Source organism: Crocodylus siamensis, chromosome 3 (genome assembly GCF_052110815.1).
Source record: "Crocodylus siamensis isolate JL-2025a chromosome 3, ASM5211081v1, whole genome shotgun sequence".
Lineage (NCBI taxonomy): Eukaryota > Metazoa > Chordata > Crocodylia > Crocodylidae > Crocodylus > Crocodylus siamensis.
Window position 1 is genome coordinate 198,032,902 of NC_143397.1, and position 20,557 is coordinate 198,053,458.

The window sequence follows — 20,557 nt, forward strand, 5'->3', positions numbered from 1 at the left end:
TATATTTGCATTCCTGTTTGTATTCCCTGTTGTGCCATAACAGATCAAAAGGAGTTGTCCATTTATAGCATGTGATCAAATGGGCAGTCATCTACAAAAGCTTATGTATTTCTGAGCAAGTTAGTTTTTATGCCAGACTTGAGGCAGGCAAAAGATTTCATACTGGATTGCAGCCTGCAAGTGATAAACCCAAAGATGCTATGAATCTATCCATTCCCTGATCTCTTGCCTTCTAATGTCATAGACTTACTCAGCCATTTGCAACTCTTCTGTCTGAGATGAGAACTGACAAAACTGTACAGTAATCTGGACTAGCACCTCATTTAAAGCTCCATGGGCTAAATATGTGGAGAAGACAGGTAAAGGGATAAAAATCTGTTCCGCCAGAAATAAGGGCAATACATATTTGTGCTATTTTTCAAGTATTCCAAAGCATTAGACATTTTATTGTAAATGTTATCCAACAAGGGAAATAAACCGTTTTCCTCAATGGTTTATATCACACTAAAAATAACTCAATATTTTGGATAAAGGGATACTGAGATTTGGCAGCAAGCTAGGTTCCATACATTTAGAAGCTGGTTAACACATCCATAAACTGAGCACTAGAGGTGCACCAATACACTGGTCCATATCATAACTGACGCTGATAAAAAGGAAAATTGACATTAAATCAACAATTGGGGTTTTTTGGCTGATGTGGTCGATAATGTTGCTGATAAATCCTGCATGCATGGGCGCAGCCGTAGCGTGCATGCAGCCAGGAATGCAGCTTGGCAGTTTGGAGAGCAGTGTCTGGCCAGTAAGTCTGTTGGGGGAAAGGGCATGGGGGTGCAGATCAAGGCCCCTGTGGTGAGGGAGGGAGTAGGGCTGCAGCTGCAGCAGAGGCAGGTGCTGCCCAGGTGGGGTGGGGCATGGGAACAAGCCACAAGCGGCTCATCCAGACAGCACAGGGGGAAGGTCCCACCACTGCACATACCCCTGAAGGAGGCATGTGCCCCCTGGATCTGTGCGTGGGGCAAAGGCAGGCTGCCTGCTGCAGACTGGGGCAGCACTGGGTTCTTCCTAGTGGGGGGATATGGCTGTGCTTGGAGTGGGCAGCAGAGGGGAGGGAGGCTATGGCTGGGGCTACAGCCACTCCAAAGTTCACCCCTCACCCCCCATAGTACTTCTCTCCCAGTGCTGCTACCATCACTACCTTCCACAAGTAGAGCCTTGGTCCAACACCCCAGCCGGGAACAGCTGGGCACCACCCACAGCCCCAGCCTGCCCTCATCCCATGCACAGATTTGGGGGGCATCTGCCCCCCATACCTTCCCCCACCAGGGGTGTGGACAACGGCAGGAGCGATCCCTCTCCCCAGTGCCCCCTGGATGAGCCACTTGTGGCTCCGTCCCCTACCCTAGCTGGGCAGTACCTGCCCCAGCTCCATTCCTTCCCTCACCACAGAAGCCTTGACCTTCCCCCCTTCCCAACACCCCTTTTCCCCATCCCCCACACACAGACTTACAAGCAGGATGCTCCTCTTCAAGCTGCTGGGCTTACATATTGGCAAACAGATCAGTATTGGCTGATACAGCTCGTTAATAATGGGCTGTCGGTATCAGCCCAAAAAATCTTTAATCAGTGCACCCCTACTGAGCACCTTTTTAGGCTCCAATGTTAAATGTTATAGTTCTGCCTGAAGTCGCAACATATACTATAATAAGTTAGACAAACACTCATTGGGCCAATTCAGATGCACTGGCCATTCCCAGCCCATCTCCACTCAGTTGTTTAATGTTTAGGCACAACAAGGAGACAGTGGCCTCCTGATTTGACCTTTCCAGAATTAACAGTCCAGAAATCTCAGGTGACAGCACCTTTTTCCTGTTGCTGTTTTATGCAGCCAATATAAATACAGATATTTGAAGTTAATTTCCTTACTGAGTCTAGTCTCTCCTCTTGGTGTAAAAACTGGGCAATATCTTCAGGAGTAGTGCCAAGCATTCCTTGTTCTTGCAAGTACTGTATTCCTCTCTTTGGTTTCTTATTAAACCTAAAAAATTGAAGTCAACATGAAATTAGAATACATGATAATTTTACCTAGGTAGCCAAGGGTCAAATTCACTCATATCACAGGTGACATGCCAAAAGCAACTTACGGCAGTCAAGTTTACTCTGATTTTATTACAATCAGTTAAAGCATATATAGAGCACAATCTATTAAATCAGTCAAATTGTAAAGTCCCAGCTATTCCTTTAAGACAGGGGTTTTCAACTTTTTTTTGGCTGATGTACCCCTGGCACTGGTCAAGAAGCAGTGAGTCCCCCACCAGCTGGTCAACAAGCAGGGGGAGGGAGGGAGGGAGGTGCCCTGGCAGCTGATTGACAATGGGGGAGCTCCCTGCACACCCACAGTGGCAAGAACAAAAGCACCTGTGGCCCTGCCCTGTGATTCTTCATGCCACTGCTGCATACCCCTGGGGCCTTCCCAAGTACCTGTTGACAACCCTGGCTTTAAGATTTCTCACAAAGATTGGAGATAGTCAGGCTTCAGCAACAAGTAGAACCTATCCTATCTCCTTCATCAATGGATGTTGTTCAGCTTTCATGATTACTTTTTGTTCCTATCAACTGCTAGCACAATACCCAAGGGACTCTGCCAAACAGCCCCCTTAAAATGGACTAAAAGAATGGAATTCTTTGATATACTCAAACAATGGAATTGCTCCCATACAAAACAATAGAAAACAAAAGTTTCCCACAAGATAGAAAATCAAACCATTTCTCTTCAACAGCTGCAAAATATCCAAGGGCCCAAACCTGTCTAACTATGGCAAACCACTAGACAAGGGAAATGGGCAGCTCAGGAAGCCTGAAACCTTGGAAAGCTCAACAGTGAGACAACCTGAAAGCCTGAACTTAAGGGAACCCATTGGGTATGCTACTGAACATTTGGAACAATTTTAGTTAGTAAACAGATTCCACAACCATTCTATTTATCATACAAAATCTAACACTTTAATCCCAGCATGGATTTCTTGTTCTTCAGGCTGAAGTTGTGGAATACTTCATTTATTTTCATTCAGTTTAGAAACACAAAAAAGTTGCTGCCAAGCTTCAGCAGCAATACTACTTGGTACTCAACTACTACAGGAAGGACTGCTATGGAGAGTGGAACTTTTAAATGTGGGAATGGAAGAAAAACAGGAATCCTCAGAGTTCCAGCTGAAACTGAGAATCTACCATCCCACAAGTGGAGAAAGGACACTTACAAATCTATGCCTTGTTCTATTATTTCCTTTTGCTGTTTTAAAACCTCAAATTGCTCTGGGTTGTCAGTGCCAGACATCTGTGTACTATAACTTCCAATTCCTGATGAAGCTGTAGAGTCCAGGGAATTTAGGCTACCGTATCTGTTAATTGTCTCAGGGTGTTTAGTTTCATTACTCTCCTGTTCTATGGGCTTTTCTTGGCCTGTAAAAAAAAAAAAGAAAAAAGTTTTCCTCAAAGTCAGCCAGTCAGTAAAAACCAAAAATGGTTCCAGTGAATTTATATTTACATTTTTTCAGAAGGCTTCTTACAAAGTTCTACAATTATAAGCATCTTCACTGATACATTTACTGTTATGCAAGGAGATACTTTCATTAATTTTGCTTGGCCCAAGGATCTAAAAGTAACTAGGGAATACCAAATAGCTCACAGTTAAAATGCAACTGAAAACCTTGTTTTCAAATACAAGTAGTGTTTCTAAATAGAGAGCGGTTATCTTACCAAAACAATGAGCTGCACTTAGGATAGCTGCCTGAATGCAAATAACCAGAGCTCTAACCAAATTCAGTGAGGGCCCTGGGTACCCAGCAGCTTTGAAAATTGAGTCATTTTAAGTGCCAAACATTAAATACCTAGTTTGAAAATGTTGGCCTTCCAGGACATGTTGCAGTTTGTTGTATAAAGAGTTTATATAACATATACATATACACATACGCTTAACAAACCATATTTAGAACGTAGGATCTTATACATTTTTGTGAGTATTAGGTGGAACTGCCAAACCCTTGAGAAGCACCAGTTACATACATAACTGGATGGACCAAGTTGCCTTGTGCAACCCTTGTTAGTTGCACAAGCGCAGTGATGCTTCTAAGCAGCACATCTTTACTAAGTGCCAAAACATAAGAATGTCAGTTACTATCTTACCAAGAGTTGTCTGAGAGTTGGGATTTACATACTGATCCTTGCTCCACTCCACCATACATTTCAAGATAGATACTAAACATTCTAGTCCCTTCTTCCTCAAGCTTAACTCCTAGAAAAAATTTAAAAAAAAAAATGAACAGACATTTTAATGTAATGAAAAGATTGTGTCACTTTTAAAACCATCAGTCTCCCAAAACCCATAATTTGTAGAGGTTTAAAGTTTTACCTGAACATTAGTCATGCCAAGTTCTTGGCTGCCTCTTCCTTGAGCAATTTTTGACAAGTCGTTAACTAGCCTTTCAAATATGTTTGCTGCATTTAAATCACAGTCATAGTTTACGTAAATGTCCACTACACTCTGGGCATCTGTTGATGAAATGCATATTGACAGAGCCCGTCAGGTAGCACAAGAAACAATTAAGATTCCCAAATGAGAGGTATTTACAGTTACAGTTCATTTTGCACCCACAAAAATACAACTAAAACCAAAAGCTTTTTAATACCTGCACATATCCTTGTCAGCGTTTGTATAACCATCCATTTATGATCAAATGAGCTAGTAGATGTTTCCAAGATATACAGGAAAATTTCTTTGAAGAAAACCTAGCAAATATTCCATGAAAAGAAGAAAAAAACCACCTGTTAAATAAAACATTTCAGCCCCAAAGGCCAACATTCTGATTTGCACAAGAGTGAATGTATAGGGATAATATATTAAGCAGTTACTTGGGGGAGAAAAATATTTTTACATGATTAGTATGTTTTACATCTTAAAGGGATTAAAAATATACTGTATAAAATTTAGGACTCTAGATCAGTGGTGCCCAACCTTTTTGCCCCACAGGTCAGATGGGCAGTGCTAGGTCCCTCTGCGGGCTGGATCCAGCCAATGGGCCCGATCTAGCTGTGGAGGCGTAGGAAGGGGCTGGGCAGAATAGCTCTAATCTGGACACACTGGTGGGGGTGGGAAGGGAAGCAGCCTAGTCCTGGTCCCAATCTGGATGCACAGGGCAGGGGCAAGGCAGCCCCAATTCAGAAGTGTGTGTGTGTGTATGTGGGGGGAGGGGGAAGAGAACAGGGCACCCTGGTCCTGATCCAGACATGCTAGAGGGGAGGGGGCACTAATCAACCCCAGTCCGGGTATGTGGATGGAAGAGATGACAGCCTGACTTAATCTGGACATGTTGGGGTGCCCTAGCCCTGAACCCACTGTGGCCTGGGTGAGGCTAGAGCCAGCCAGCCAAGCACTGCTTCCACCTATCCCCACTGCCAAGTTTCTGACCTGTGTGGGAGCCCCACAGGCTGGATGTTATGATCCCATGGTCTGGATTTGGCCTACAGGTCACAGGTTGAATACCCCTGCTCCAGATAAAAGTTGCCCGAGAGAACACTATGAGAAAGTTATATTTTTCTTGCCCATCAGGTTATCTTAACTAAAAATCCAGCTTCCATTGGATTAGTTTGGATTTTGAGTACAAACAGAAATGTTACGTTAAATGAAAAAGATCTCTTATGAAAAGTAGGACCATCACAAGACAAGGTAAAGGAAGAGAATAATTTACAGCTTCACATGTTGGAAACAACTATGTTGCAAGCAGTGTTTGCAGGAAGTGACACCAGGAAGCACATTCCACAAAACCCTGTTTACAGTGTTAGGAAGATCCCCCTTGCCACAGATCCCCCAAGTGGTAAGGGTGGTAGCAATTCTGTTGCATGAGGTTGGCTCTTATTCTTCAAAACCATTCTTTCATATTTCTTTAACCTAGAGGCATCAAACTCATGCCAGACCCCAAGCCAGATCCAGATTGCTGAGGCTCCTCCCAGGCTGGATCTGTGGTGGTCACGTTCAGGTGGCAGTGCAGAGTCTGGGACATATAGTGGCATGGAGATGCGTTCAGGTACTTCAGACAAGGCCATGCAGTGGCAAGAAGCCACATATGTATAGCAGCACAGGCAGAACTCTGCCCACGCAGCAGCATGGAGCTATGGACGTGCAGCAGCATTAAGCCATGTTCAACCAGAACTCCAGGCAGCCTCAAGCCCCAGGCTCCTCACTGCCACATACCCTCAGCTCCACAAGGCTGCAAGCCCAAGGGTGTTCCACGCTGTTGCCTAAATGAGGCTCCTTGCAGACCCATGCTCCTGGCTCTGTGCCACTCCACCCCGCTCCAGTTCTGGCCTCCTGGCAGTGGCTTGCAGAGCCAAAGGTGTGCACTTCTGTGCCCCACCAGACTACCTGTGGGATGGATGCAATTGTTCTGTGAGCCATACATGATACCCCTGCCTTAATCCATACAACTGTGGAGCACAGACCTTTGTCTTCAGTCACCGAGATCGAAAACAGAGCAATCTACTGTATCAAATAATGAGTTTGGGGCACTGAGCCTGTTTGTTAACTACATGTGAAGGGCATCACTAGGCTATGACATGGGGGGACCATGCTTCACAGGGACATATCAACAGAATAAGACGGAGAATTGCTGATTGCTACCCCTGGAAGAATCACAGCATGCGAGTGCCAGCAGCTGCTAAAGTAGCTTTTATGTGGATAAACCTTTATATTTGTAAACTCTCAAAACATAAAATGCTGCATAAGACTGCCCTGTTATTGTGTACTTGTGAAATTTCACCTCTTTAATCCACTGTCAAGCTATCACTCCTGCCAATGAACTATTTTAGCATTTTAATAAGTCACAAGTCATCTTCAAGATTCTCTGCTTTCTGACAAACTCAAAAGCCCAGATTTATTGCTGGCTTTGATTTTCAAAAAACAAATACTGCCTGTTCCAAAAGATTAGTTTATGCTTTTTCATGTTATTAGCCGACTAAACTTAAGCAAAGGAATGTTTCTTTTGGAGAAAGACAGCAATAATGTTGTTTAAAATGACTGATGGCAGGCAAATTTTCCTAAGGGAGCTTGAACAAACTGAGGGTGAAGATCTTTCCTGTACAGGCCTTTTAGAGGGCAAGACCCATACAGCACAATGGTCTTATTGTTCCAGATAAGAAGAGCTTATAGAAAATCATGCAGGGAGGACCAGGTCAAGCACTTAATCTTTTCTGAAGCTTATGTTATTGGATAAAAGTATTACTTGCAGGTATATTCCCAAGTATGTTAAAAGCACCCACAACACTAGATAGATCTCCTTCTACACAACAGCCACAGGAATTCTCTACTTTACACAATACACAAACAGTGCAAAAGGTGAAGGATTCACATTTGCTCAGAACATGTCCTTCGTCAATCCCTTAACGTGCTTTAGCTTCATTCCGAATTTCTCCAACAGATCTATATGCAGTAGGCCACTTTCTGGCATGTAACTCAAAAGAAATTCCCCTGCCATGGGAAAAAAGATTAAAGTACCAGAATTATGGACCAAGGTTTAAGATATAAAGTTAAGATGAGCTTTTAGTTTTCTGCCTTCTAAGGGACTTTTAGACTGGGACTTAGGGGGGCACAGATCTAATAAACTGGAATTTCTATTGCAGTGGCTACACCTGTGCATTCATGAACACAACAGACTTAAAAGCTTTTGGTACTATCTGGGGATACATTAGTTTTCTGAAAACTATGTGATATTTTTGTACATACAACTTGCACTTTTCTCTCCCAAAACTCAGCTGTTTGAAATTGTGCTGCACATTTTAACTGAGGAAATAAACATAACAGCTGTGTCTGCTGCTTAAGCCTCTGCCAGAGCAAAGTGACAGTAAAGCTGCATGGAAGGCTCCCTAGCTGCTGGCTACAGATACTTTCTCCTCCATCCTCAGAAACAGATTTTCAAGGGAACAACTTTTTGCCTTTATTCTACCTTTCAAAAAACAAGTGCATATTTTATTTGGAGGCAGAAATATTTTTATTCTCCTTGATGGCAAGACTGCAACTAAGACCTCCATTATTTCTAGTAAAAGAAATACAAGTCTGGCTCCTTCAGCTATATACGGCTGAAATTACTTCTAAAAGGAGACTTAGATGTCATCTTTCCCAGATAAGCGCAAAACAAAGATTAATGAGTTAACTGCTCCCAGAGCATAACAACTTTCTGGCCTGGATCTGGCAATACCAAACTCCTTCAGTTATGGTAAGGTAACACCAACACGGTAATTCCTTTATCCACCAAAGGAAAAAATCCTGAAAGTCTTGAAGAGCAAAGGACAGTATAGCTATGGTGCTCAAGTGGACTGAGCCTTTTCATAATTAACCTATCAGAGACTTCAGTCTTATGCTTTGGATAGGTGCCCAATATTACACAGCTTAACAGTCGTAAGAATCATCAAATGCTTTCAGCGAGGTTAAGCCCTTACAGATGGTATTGCCTCCTGCAGGGCTTATCATTTGCCCTCTGGCAAGAAAACTTTCACAGCTGTTGTGTCTATCCAGACTTTGATAAATTCCACTTTTATTGGTATGATGCAAATGGATTTTTCTTTGTTTATGCCCCAAGGAGTGAAACAGTATATACACCTTAGAGAGCTGAGGACACCAGAACACGCTCACCATTTCTGCTTGCATTACTGAACCTAGCTTGATACCAGTTTATATGCAGAATTTTGCTACTTTTGAATCCTGACATCATCCTTTATTTCATTCTGTACCAAAACCAACTAGAAGAGACTGCCTTCACAAGGAGGGATGCATACAAACTAAATGTGTCTGGTACTCAAAAGTACGCTCCCACTTGACTCAAAAATATTATTGGTATATTTTGCATAGATACATTTTTTTCTTTCATTAAAAACCTGTTAAGGAACAACAAGATGAAAGAGAGGGATAGAAAACCTTCTCCACAAAGGCTTTTCTAATAATTTTACTTGTTAAATTTTGGAGCAGTATGCTAATATTTGAACATTTTTTAAAAATGCCAACAGGTTAAAAAAATTGGGGGCTCAGACTATACTTCGAAGTTTTGCAGATAAAATTCCATACAGAATATTTTTGTATCTGAAAGATGTTTCAAGGTCACTGTCAATAATTGCAAGGATTATCACCAGTGATAGCTCCCACTGTTCTTTATGGGGGGGAAAAAAGGCCTCTTTTTTCGAAAAGATTGTGCCAGGGAGCCAGGACCAGGGGAGAGAATCCTGGGAAACAATACCCTTAGAGAAATTCACTATTTCTGTCACTAAGCTACATCCACACATCCACTTCCACACCCACTCACCTTCCTTTCAACTCACTGAACATTATAAAACATACCTCAATCTGCATCTTTAGATGCGTCTTAAAGTTTGAGAGCAGGGTAAGAAATATGGAAAGTGAAAGCTCAAAAACTTCTGGAACAGATGAGACTCCGTTTTTTGACAGTGCAACACAAAGATACTGCTTAATAGCATTAATAAACATCTCATTTGTTCTGAAGACAGGCCCTGCATTCTGCAGAATGGACAGAAGCAACTGCAATGAAAGAATCTTCGATCGCAGCTCGTGAGACCTGAAATGAAATAAAATATGCAGCATATGAACAAGTCATAGGTATGTACTTTAATTTTTTTTTTTTTTTTTTTTTATGGTCAGTTATTTTGTCTAAGTCACATAAATACAGCTCCATTTTAAATACTTTTTGTTATAAAGTAGTAACAGAGAAAAAATGCTTTGTTTTTACAAACTTCATTTAACACCTGCCAGTCAGGCAAAAGCATGATTAATCTTATCTCAGCTTGTTCTAGACAGCACTCTCCACTCCTTAATCATGGGAAGAAGAGAGAATTCTTCTCCTTCTCTAACTAGACTGGGAGGATCTCTCCCCCACGAAAAAGAGAACAATGACAGAAGAGAGACTTACTCTTCTTTCCTCCCCTACTTACAGTGCAGCAGCAGGGGGAAAAGACCACCCCCCCAGAATCTAGAGGAACAATCCATGCTGCCCCTCCTCCAGCTACCACATATCTGGATTATTTGGGTTTTCTAATCACTTGACATCTTAGTTTTCTTTATGCATACATCATGCCATATAGTCAGTGATTCTGTCACTTACTCCATTTAAAAGTCAGAATACACAGAACACTAAAAAAAGAAATATTGCAACAAGCTGGAGGAAAGCAGAACACTTGAATCACTGACTAAACTGATACTCGGTTTTGGAAAAGCAAATGCAGGAATTCTCACATTTTCAAAACCCCATAAAATAAATCAATCAAATCAAGAAAGTAATAATAGTTCTTCTTCTTAATACTTTTTTTTTAAATTACCCCCTTCTATACAGCACATAGAAAAGGACAGTTAATAGTATTTGCCATAATACTCTGGAAAACAGATAAGGAAGGGTTAGAAACAACTAATATAGTTTATTTACTCAAATATAAGATGAGGGTCCCTCCCCAACCTGGGGGAGACTGCATGGTTGGGGAGGGGGAAAGTTGCTGTGGCAGTTTCCCCTGGGATCCCCTGTTTTTCGTCAGAGTACTGAAAAAACTGTAATGTCTACCTTGTAACGTGCTAGAGTGCTGGCATACCAGAAAAACAAAACCGAGGCAGGGGGTACATGGTAGGATGCACTGCATATTAATATAATTAATAATCATTGCTGCTCTAATAAATGTTGCTCCCCCCAGTAAGTATCATGTTTTCTAAACATTCTAAACCTGGTGACAATAACGCTTCATATACTACCCTTGTTCTTGTGTATTCTTTCTTTGTTAAGCAAGTTGTGAGAGAAAGGGAGGGGGGGAAGAAAGAGGGAAGAAAAAAAAAAGAGAAGAGAAAGAGGATGTATCCCTCACAGCCCATGTGTCTGACCTCTACTGACTGTGACTTGGGCCTGCTGGTACCAGGCAGCATCTGGTGCAGGGAAGCAGTGACACCCCAGCAGCAGCTGCCAGCGCCAGGGTGCTCAAGATTCCTCATGGTTGCAGAGTGGGGGGAGCCTGGGCCCAGGAGGGAAGGCCCAGCCGGGGCTCATGTAGAAAGATACTCCATCCCACCTGGGCAAGGGCAGCACAAGGTCACCAAGTGCCAGGGCCAGGCAGCACGAGGATAAGCAGGCACAGGAAGAGATGCTGCAGGGAGGCCAGCCCAGTCAGGCCCTTGGGAAGGTGGCAGCTGGAGGAGAGGGAGGACCAGGCAAGAAGTGAGGGCTGCCCTGGGGCTCTGCAGATTCAGGCTACAGCAGGCAGGTAGGGGTGCCCCATGGCACCTGAAGTGGGGTCTGGCCTAGCCCACGCAGCTCCACTGGAATGGGCTACAGCCACCCTCCCCGCAAGGGGATGCTGTCTGGCCAAGGCAGGACACCAGACTCAGGGTGGGCTCCTGGCTTGGCCTCCCTGTATTCTGGGCACAGCATGAGTGGGCCCAAGCTGCCCCCAGTGCAAAGTTCCAGCCACAGGAGCCCCCCAGGCCCTGGCAACAGCCACTGCGAGCAGCACTCTAGGCCGAGTCAACTGGGAGCTCCAGCACAGCAGCCTTCCACAGCACCTGCCCAGGTCCCAACCTCGCCCACCCACAGCAGCTCTCCAGGGGCCGGGGTCAGCCAAATGCAGGCAGCGCCTCTTCCCCTGTTCTCCTGACTCCACCTCTCGTGCCTGCCATGGTGCTAGGTCCCATGGCTGCTCCAGAGAGCAGAAGACTTACCGAAAGAAAGGACATATTAACATTTAATGTTTACTTAAAGCATTTATTCCTGATGGATACTGTTCAAACCTAAAGAATGCTGGAAAGACATTTTCCCTGATAGCCTTGGACTAGGAGACAAAGGTGTGGTCAGAGGCTCTCTCAGGTGTTTTAGATCTAAAAACAGCTGGAGGTATTTTGTTTGTTTGTTTTTAAATACTCTCTAAATGCATCTCAGAGAAGGAATACAGGAAGGGGGGGAAAAAAATAAAAATAAAAATGTGCTGTCTGATTCTTCCACAATGATTTGCTGAATCAAAATATGTTCCTATTATGTTATTTTTTGTTCGCGTGATGGGGTTAGTAAACACTTAATTGCACTTAAGACCTTGATAATATTTAGTTGAATTTTAGACCTTCAGTACACAGAAGTATCTCTTCCTGATCACAAATACTGAAGTACCAATGCCATCTTTCCCTAGTACATAAGATGTTTGATTTTCCCACTACAGAAAATTACAACATCTGTAAAGGACTATCTCCCAGATTTTGGAAGTGGTCCATGAAAGACACATACTGCCAAAGTAGTAGAACTTGGCCACTGATCACATCTGGGAAGTATTTCAACATAAAATTTTAACATTCAATTTCAACATTAAAATTTTTTAAATTGGATATCAAAATAGCCCACAAATATCAAATTAAAAACATTAAGCTCTCTGGGAATGAAGGAAAATATTCATTCTAATATTATAAAAGCCTTAGCTTGTCTGTCTGTAATGCTTTATTTGCACTCTGATTGGGTGTCTTAGCAGCCAATCACAATGCTTACTGAAACAACCAGAGTGCTCTGCACAGACGGAAGCAATGCCAAGACAGTGGGGACTGAAGGGCTGGAGCACCCTCAGCTCTTAAGTCCCCACTGTCATGGTAATGCCATCCCTGCCATCCACCAGCAGGGCCTCCCCTCCCTACCTCCCTCCAGCCCTGCTCCAACACCTGTTGGGTTGGGAGGATCAGTCTAACTCATGGCACTTTCTGTGAAGACAAGTCACTTGACAAGGCAAGGCTCTGATCCTGCAGCTCACTTATCATTGGGCTCCACAAAGGGGTAAGGATCATATCCTAATAAACTGTAAAACATCCCTGTTAAATAGGTAACCTGTCTTTGAAGCTTCCTCTCCAGCCATCTTGATTTTCACAAAAAATAATTTTTCAGAAACCCATTTTCAACTTATTTTACCTAAGTTTCTCTCTGCACTTCTGCTTAACACACTTAGAAACAACTATTGAAATCCTTTAAATATTTGGTGGTATATTCTCAGCCTTATTTTTTTCACTACCCCATTTTTCAGACAATTCCTTTAAGAATTTCTGAAATTTTGGAGATAACTAATTATTGCAGTATTAAAAAAAAAATGACTTTATTCTTAAGACCTACAACCAAAAGCATTTAAAGTGGCTAACAAGTTGGCCTCAGGACCAAAAGATCAATCCAGGCACTTCTTCAAATGTAGGGCATTTAGAATGACTTGGCAGATAGCTCTTTTTGCAAAAAATGCCCTTTTTTCAGTTTACCCAATACAGAAGTTAATTGGACTTAATTAAAATGTCAAGGACTCCATGGATTCAAAAGGATAGAATCCTAGTACCTCAGGAACTACTGCTGGCCTCTGAATAGGTTAACTCATTAAAAGGTCTTTGATAAACAAATATAACTTGTATAGGTTGAGAAGTTAACTAAAATCCTGGCACAATTTTTTTTTAAGAACTGTGAAATAAAATTCTTCTCTTTCCCAGTTTTTTCTGACTCCTTCACACCATCTCAGTTACCCAAAATGTGGATGGTATCAAAGAAGATAAGAACATGCTGTGTTAAGCTTGTGTTATAAATATGCCTTCAGAAGCAGGAAGACTATTGAATGACAGTGTGAAGGGGCTTCTGGTCAAGCATGTTAAACCAGAATTTCCTAACTAAACAACTAAATTAAGTTGAAAATTGACCACTTCTTCCAGGCTGTTGCTTTGACAACCTGAACAAAAATGATGGAAGAAATAATCTGAAGTTGATGTTATGTTTCTCTTTAAAAAAAGTGCAGAAATCCCTTTATTTTTATGAATTGAACAGATGATCAGTGTTCTGTCAAGAACAACACACTTCCTACAGCATGAATGCGTAAAATCCTCTACTTCTACATCAAGGAAAATTTTGCAAAGGCTAAATCCGCCAGAGAAAAAAGCATCAGCTTGTATTCTTCAAAAAACCAAAAATTTTCTAAGACCCAGAAGATAATGTTTCTTTCAAGACCAGAAAAAAACCCAAAAAGTATGAACTCAAACATATGAATCTAGGATTTCTATTTAATCTTAGAGCATGCAGTTCTATGAAAAATGGCTCTACATTAAATTGAAACCATGGCCACTTCAATCATCTATGCTAATAATTCTCAAGCAGGGTGCTGCTGCAGCAGTGACCAGATAAAACTGCCCCATGTGCTCCCCCTGCTCTCTAATCAGCTGAAACCAGGTAGCATAGCTGCCTTCTGCTGTGCAGCTTCTTCTGATCTACCCTAACCCCACTCCCTCCTAAAAACACATGCAGGTGGAACCATCTCATTTGCTTGTTTCCAAGAGGAGCCTTGGGAGTGCTGGGCAGGTTTTTTTTGGTCCAGCACAAGGCAGCTCCTGCCTGCTTTAGGCTGATCAGAACCCTAAGGCAGGAAGAGCACACACATGGCACAGTCCTTCTCCAGCTGGCTGTGCAATGCAAGGCAGATTTCCAATTTTAGAGCTTTTCACAGCAGCAGAATCTGGCTGAGAAGCACTCAAGTAACCTAAGGCAGCACCAGCAGTGGTTCTCAGGAGAACTGGATTCCAAGAAAGGGTGGTGGAGTGTCCTGATCCTGAAAAGGTTGAAAGCAACAGATGTGTGCTCACCATTGATTCCAAGTAGGAAGATTCCAATAAATTACACAATTTCCAATCAGGAAAGTCTGTAGTAAGGTAGCGGGAAGAACCCTGAACTAGACAGGATACCAATGTCCTGTTACTACCCATGTTGATCTTTCAAGTTGAAGAGCTTCCTTTTAGATCAAGTTACAAAACACAGTTCTGGCCTTGAACTGAGTCCACAATTTCTAATATTGCTTTCCCCTTCATATATTTATTTATATTTAGCTGAGGTGCAAACAAGCAACATTTCCCTTTGGGGGAAAATTACTCTGGCTTTGAAAAAACAACATTATTCACAAAGTGGAACATACTTATTACTAGACATAAAACAATTAGATCCCAAGCTATAAGTGCCTAGATCTCAAGCTCTCTAGAAACCCTAGATAAATATACATCATATATAAATGACCTTGACTGGCTTTATTATTCAGATAAAGACTTAATATAGTGCACTAACAGAAAATTACGGTTGGAAAGGACCTCAGGAGATCACTTAGTCCAAACCCCTGCTCAAAGCAGGGCCATCCCCAACTATATAATCCCAGTCAAGGCTGTTTAGCCAGGTCTTCAAAGCCTCCACAGATGGAGGTTCTATAGCCTCTTTTGGCAGCCTGTTCCAGTGCTTTACTACCCTCCTAGTGAGAAAGTTTCTCCTCATATCTAACCTAAACTTGCTTTGCTGCAACTTGACAGAACAAGAAATCATTGGTCTCATCTGCCACCACTAAAAACTCTCTCCAATTTGTCCATATCATTTCTGTAATGGGGAGTCCAAAACTGGACACAGATATGGCCTCACCAGTGCCAAATAGCTGGCAACACTCCAACTAAGGCAGCCCAGGATGCTGTTGGCCTTCTTTGCAACAAGGGCACACTGTTGGCTCATATTCACCTTATCTACTGTATAACCCCCACATCCTCTTTTCCAAAGCTGCTGCTTAGCAAGTCAAGCCCAGTCTGTACCGGTGCACAGGACTGTTCTGTCCGAACTGTAGGGCTTTGCATTTTTCCTTATTTAACCTCATAAGATTTCTTTTGGTCCATTCCTCAAATTTGTTTCTCTGAATCCTAGTCTTACCCTCCAGCATATCTACTACTTCCCCCAAGCTCGGTGTCATCTGTGAACTTACTGAGGGTGCACTCCATCCCATATTCCAAATCAATGATAAACATACTGAATGTATGTTCTCCTCCTTCTTCCCTTTCTTACAAATGGGTACTACATTTGCCCTTTTCCAAGTGTCTGGAACCTCTCCCAATTGCCACAAGTTTTCAAGGATAATGGTCAGTAGCTCTGCAATCATATCAGTCAGCTCCCTCAATGTTTAATTGGCAGCCAGTATAAAGTGGAATGCCCCAGCTGTTGTTCCTTTATACTGGCTGCCAGTTAACCATTGAGTCATTGGTTACTAACCTTTGAGTCCAACCAACCAGACAGTTCTGCCCACATTACAGTTCATTCATCCACCCAATTATTTCCTTAGCTTGCTTGTGAAATGTTGTGGGAAACCATATCAAAAGCCTTGCTAAAGTCAAAATATATTACATCCACCGAGCCAGTCATCTTATCACACAAGACAATCAAGTTGTCAGGTATGACTTGCCCTTGGTGAATCCATGCTGACTGATCCTAATCACTTTGTCTTCCTACTAATCAGAAATGGAATCCTTGAGGGCCTGTTCTATGATTTTTCCAGGGACTGAGGTGGAGACAACTGGTGTGTAGCTCCCCAGATCCTCCTCCTTCCCTTTCTTAAAGGGTACCACACTTGCCCTTTTCCAGTTGTCTAGAACCTCTCCCAATTGCCACAAGTTTTCAAAGATAATGGTCAGCAGCTCTGCAAGCACATCAGCCAACTCCCTCAGCCCTAACAACGGGTGGTTCTGCCTGGACAGACACCAGCTCTGGCACTGCGATGCCCTCCAGCCATCTTGCTGGGTTTCTTAAGTTCGCAGCCTCTCTCTCCAAGCAGACCTTACCTATCACATTGCCCTGTAAACTGCCCTTTGGACCTGAAAGGTTGCTTTTTTCCTGCTAACCTAGGTTCTCTCACCAAGCTTACAGTGAAGGAAGGTGAGAAAAGGTTTCTGGGCAAATTCCTCCTCACTCTGGACTCTAGTTTAAAAGGGGCTTAAGTACTGACCTGATTGTTGCATTTTAGCTACTTATACTAAAACTCTACAGGTTAATTATTTTTAATTAAAGATCTTAAGGGCTGCCCTTCAAAGAGGAGGTTGCAAACTGCCCTGATTGCTGTCCCTGTTTGCTCCCTCCCTGGTCACTTGGAGTCTCCTTATACCCTTCTGAGCCTGGACTGGCTCTGCCCCCTTGTTAGGGCTTTTTTCAGACACAGGCAGCAAATTGTGCAGCTAGACGCACTCCCAGCTCCTCAGTGCACACTCCCATACAGCCTACAAAACTAACCCTCAGCAAGCCAACCACAGACTGCCCTGGCTCATTTTTTTATATTATAGATATAGATATAGATATATAGTGCTTACTACCTTATATAGGGGCTTACAGAAGGGGTATGAGATTGCCCAGGCAAGCACCAGCCTGAGCCTGGTTTATCTGCTTATTTCCTCACACCTCATGGCACCCAGGATCTGACAGCACTCCAGAGTGACCAAACAGCTTGGCTGAGAATCACTGCCCTAGAGCTTTGGAAAAGGACCGATCTGAGCCCTCAAACTATACTATCCACTTGCCAATTCTACAGTCTCTGCAGGTTAGATTCATCCCTTCTATATTACAAAACATCCTGAAATGGTATTAGCAAAATTGGGTATTTCTGAACTAGAGGGTTCAATCTATGAGGTCGATAGGAACTTGACAGGTGGAAGAGGCAGAGGCTTCACTTTAACTTTCATATTGTTATGCATGTCCTCCAGACATTATCTTATGGCTTGTTCAGTATTGTCATGTGTAGAGTCTGGTAGCAATTTTATAGTCCTAGATCTTTGCTAATTTCTTCTCTGGATTGTCAAGCACATGGGTAAAAGCCCACCAAAGTGATAAGTAGCAGGAATAAGAAAGGAGGAAACTTTTGCTTGCATATATAAATCCTTCTGTATAAGCTACCCCAGTCGAGCTGAAATAAAAAATTATTCTTGTGTTCAATTAAGTTTGTATTCAACATTCTTATTTGTTAAGAGCTTGATTTCTGCCAAAATTAGAAACTATTTATAAGTCTACCAGAGAAAGTACTCCAAGTAAAATTCTATGCCCTCATTCTCAGATGAAAAATCTCAAATCTGACTGATTTGCTGTTCTTTCTAATGAAAAAGGAATTATTGTCATGTTACAAACTGGGAAAAAAAAAATCACAAAAAATAATATAAAGCAACATCTGTATTCATATGCAATACATTACGAATTTAATTAAACATTGCGCTCTACAGTTGGGATGTGGTTTGTACTTAAATAGCACTCTGGGTTGTCACTAATATTACTTAAAGGAAAAGCAACAAGCTTACGAAAAGTGAGAAGCAGTTATAAGCCTTCAAAAGAAACAGTGCTCCTTAAGAAATGCTTTATTGTTAAAGTATACTCTGCATCTTAAAGTTTTAAGTGAGCTAAGGCAGTTTTTCTATCAAACATCCTGAGAATGTGCTTCTTAATAATTCAAGCATCTTTAATATTTGAGCAACTGATTTTTTCAAAGGAAAAACAAAAACAAACAAAAAAAAAAATCAGAAAAGTCTCATGGTTAATCATTTTTCAATTTTTTAAATAAAGCACTTCATTAAACTAAAACAATCATATAGACTTACTTTGGATCTGGTGGCCCATCTGACAGTGGCTTCATAGACAGTTTGCACAGTGACCTGAATACTAGGAAGGCATCCTTTTGTAAAATATGGGAAAACTTAGCACCAGGGGTAGGTCCTGAAGAATTTCCAGATTCCTAAAGAAGTTAACATATTTCAGGATTCCATTTTGCAATAGCAGAGTGTGTAGGGAAAATCCCCACCTCCTAGCAACAAGTTATTATACAAATATCTTCTCTTCTCTATGAAATAACGTAAGGTCTCAGGACTTGGTTTTTAAAAACCATGTCCTGGCATTCCAATTAAAACTGAACATTAAGAAGAACTACCAACTCAGCAAAAAATAAGCATTAGCTAAGAAAGCACATGGGTCAAGTTTAAAAGAACTGAGGCTACCATGACTTCATAATCTCTTTATAACTATAGGGATATGCAAGTATCTGCTTTACTCGTATATCATAAAATGTAAGGCTAATGATCTACTACAAATATACAAAAGGCTTTGTGGTTGTTTGGATATACTCATGTATCCCTATAGTTAGTTACATTACGATTACATACATATGTAATACTATGAATAGCAAAAACTGTGTGTAAAATATCAACTATAGGAACAAATGCCATTACTGTAGAAGATATGGCTAGGGTTGGGACACATGCTTAGCAGCTGAAGGCAATAGCTGTTCCTTAGCACTCAAGTATAATTGGAGCTGGAAACAGATTCTATATTGGTAAACTGGTAGTATATTAATCATGCCCATAGAGTTACCCTTTGAAATGAACACGGTTTTGCACATACCGCGCTTCTTCAAGTAAAGATACTTTCTAAAAACCTATTTTTTCCTTCTAGAAATGGCTTGCATCTTAAAAATTCAAGTAAGAACTTTAGGGACATTTCATATAGAGAGGAATACAGAATAGAGGCATACATGGAACTAAATCGTAGAGCAAGATGGAACCTAAAGCTTCTATTTCTTTAACTTGTAATGGAAGATTAAGAAAAACCTGTCAAAACTGAAAAAAAAAAATCCTTCCATAAGGGGGGGGATTTGATTACAAAGTTCAAACAATCAGAAGGGCGATTATGAAGAGGATGAAGATAGAAATCTGTGGCTGTAGGGGACTGGGTTAAGAGTGAAGGCCTCAAACTGAAGCAGTAGTAGTTTAGGTTGGAAATTAGAAAGAACTTTCTGAAGACAGATATGGATGCATTTCTTTTTCTGGCATTTGTATAAATCTACAGAAATAAAATTACTATTCAATAATTTACTTTTCACAACAAAAAAAATAAGCAAGTTTGTAAAACTTGACTAAAATAGCAAACAAAAATATGGGTTTTTTCATTGTAAAAAGACAAAACAAAAAACACCAAAGTATGATGTATCTTGTAAAACTGACAGTTATTTTATGCAAATGAGGTAAGAGGTATTCTCTGCACAGCTGTAACAAAGCCCTTAAACACGTATGAGAGCAAATGTATTCTTGATATATCAATGCATATAATTTTCTCTGTACCTGAGTATCATTGGAAGAGACAGATAACCTGTCATCAGGTAAGGATGGTGTATATGCAACAGAGATTGGAGTCCCTGGAATTCCATTTGCCTGAATATTTTCACTGTCACTGCCATCCTCTAAAGTTATAATTGTGCCATCAGCACTTCCACTTTCAGCTGTCCCTTCTATATCTATCAAGGGGGAAAAAAGCCACAGGATTTTTTTTTTTTTAAACAATGTAACACACAAAATTACAAAGTATTTAAACTTGAAATTTGACAGAGGATTATTTTTACTAAGTTAATTTTATTCTCAGGTAATATTTTAGGATGGGAGAGATGAAATGTTACTTTCAGGATGTAAACAATTGAAGCAGTTAAGCCCCTCATATTTTTAGGAAACATTTGGAAGTATAAAAGGATTCTTTAATAACTATTTATGTCCAACTGAATGCAGACAAGCTGACAGGATAAGTGTTCATGTACAATACCTCCAACAACTATGTTCACCATTTCTTGCACAATACTTTGTACTATTTCTTGTGCCTTTTCTTCACATTCATCATTATTTTCTCCATCATATGTTCCTAGATCCCCTTTTGACACAGCT

The 20,557-nt window shown here is 41.4% G+C and overlaps 1 protein-coding gene across 1 annotated transcript in view; it reads right to left on the minus strand.

Moving 5' to 3' along the window:
- ARFGEF1 (ARF guanine nucleotide exchange factor 1) overlaps window positions 1-20,557 on the minus strand; it is a 139,933-nt gene that overhangs the window by 49,632 nt on the left and 69,744 nt on the right. The window contains exons 7-15 of the mRNA XM_090040103.1: window positions 20,439-20,555; window positions 19,967-20,139; window positions 18,455-18,588; window positions 9,380-9,614; window positions 4,686-4,785; window positions 4,409-4,548; window positions 4,183-4,291; window positions 3,258-3,459; window positions 1,927-2,038 (exon numbers count right to left, since the gene is read on the minus strand). Coding sequence (XP_089896229.1) covers window positions 1,927-2,038; window positions 3,258-3,459; window positions 4,183-4,291; window positions 4,409-4,548; window positions 4,686-4,785; window positions 9,380-9,614; window positions 18,455-18,588; window positions 19,967-20,139; window positions 20,439-20,555 — 1,322 coding nt within the window. The remainder of the gene's footprint in view (window positions 1-1,926; window positions 2,039-3,257; window positions 3,460-4,182; window positions 4,292-4,408; window positions 4,549-4,685; window positions 4,786-9,379; window positions 9,615-18,454; window positions 18,589-19,966; window positions 20,140-20,438; window positions 20,556-20,557) is intronic.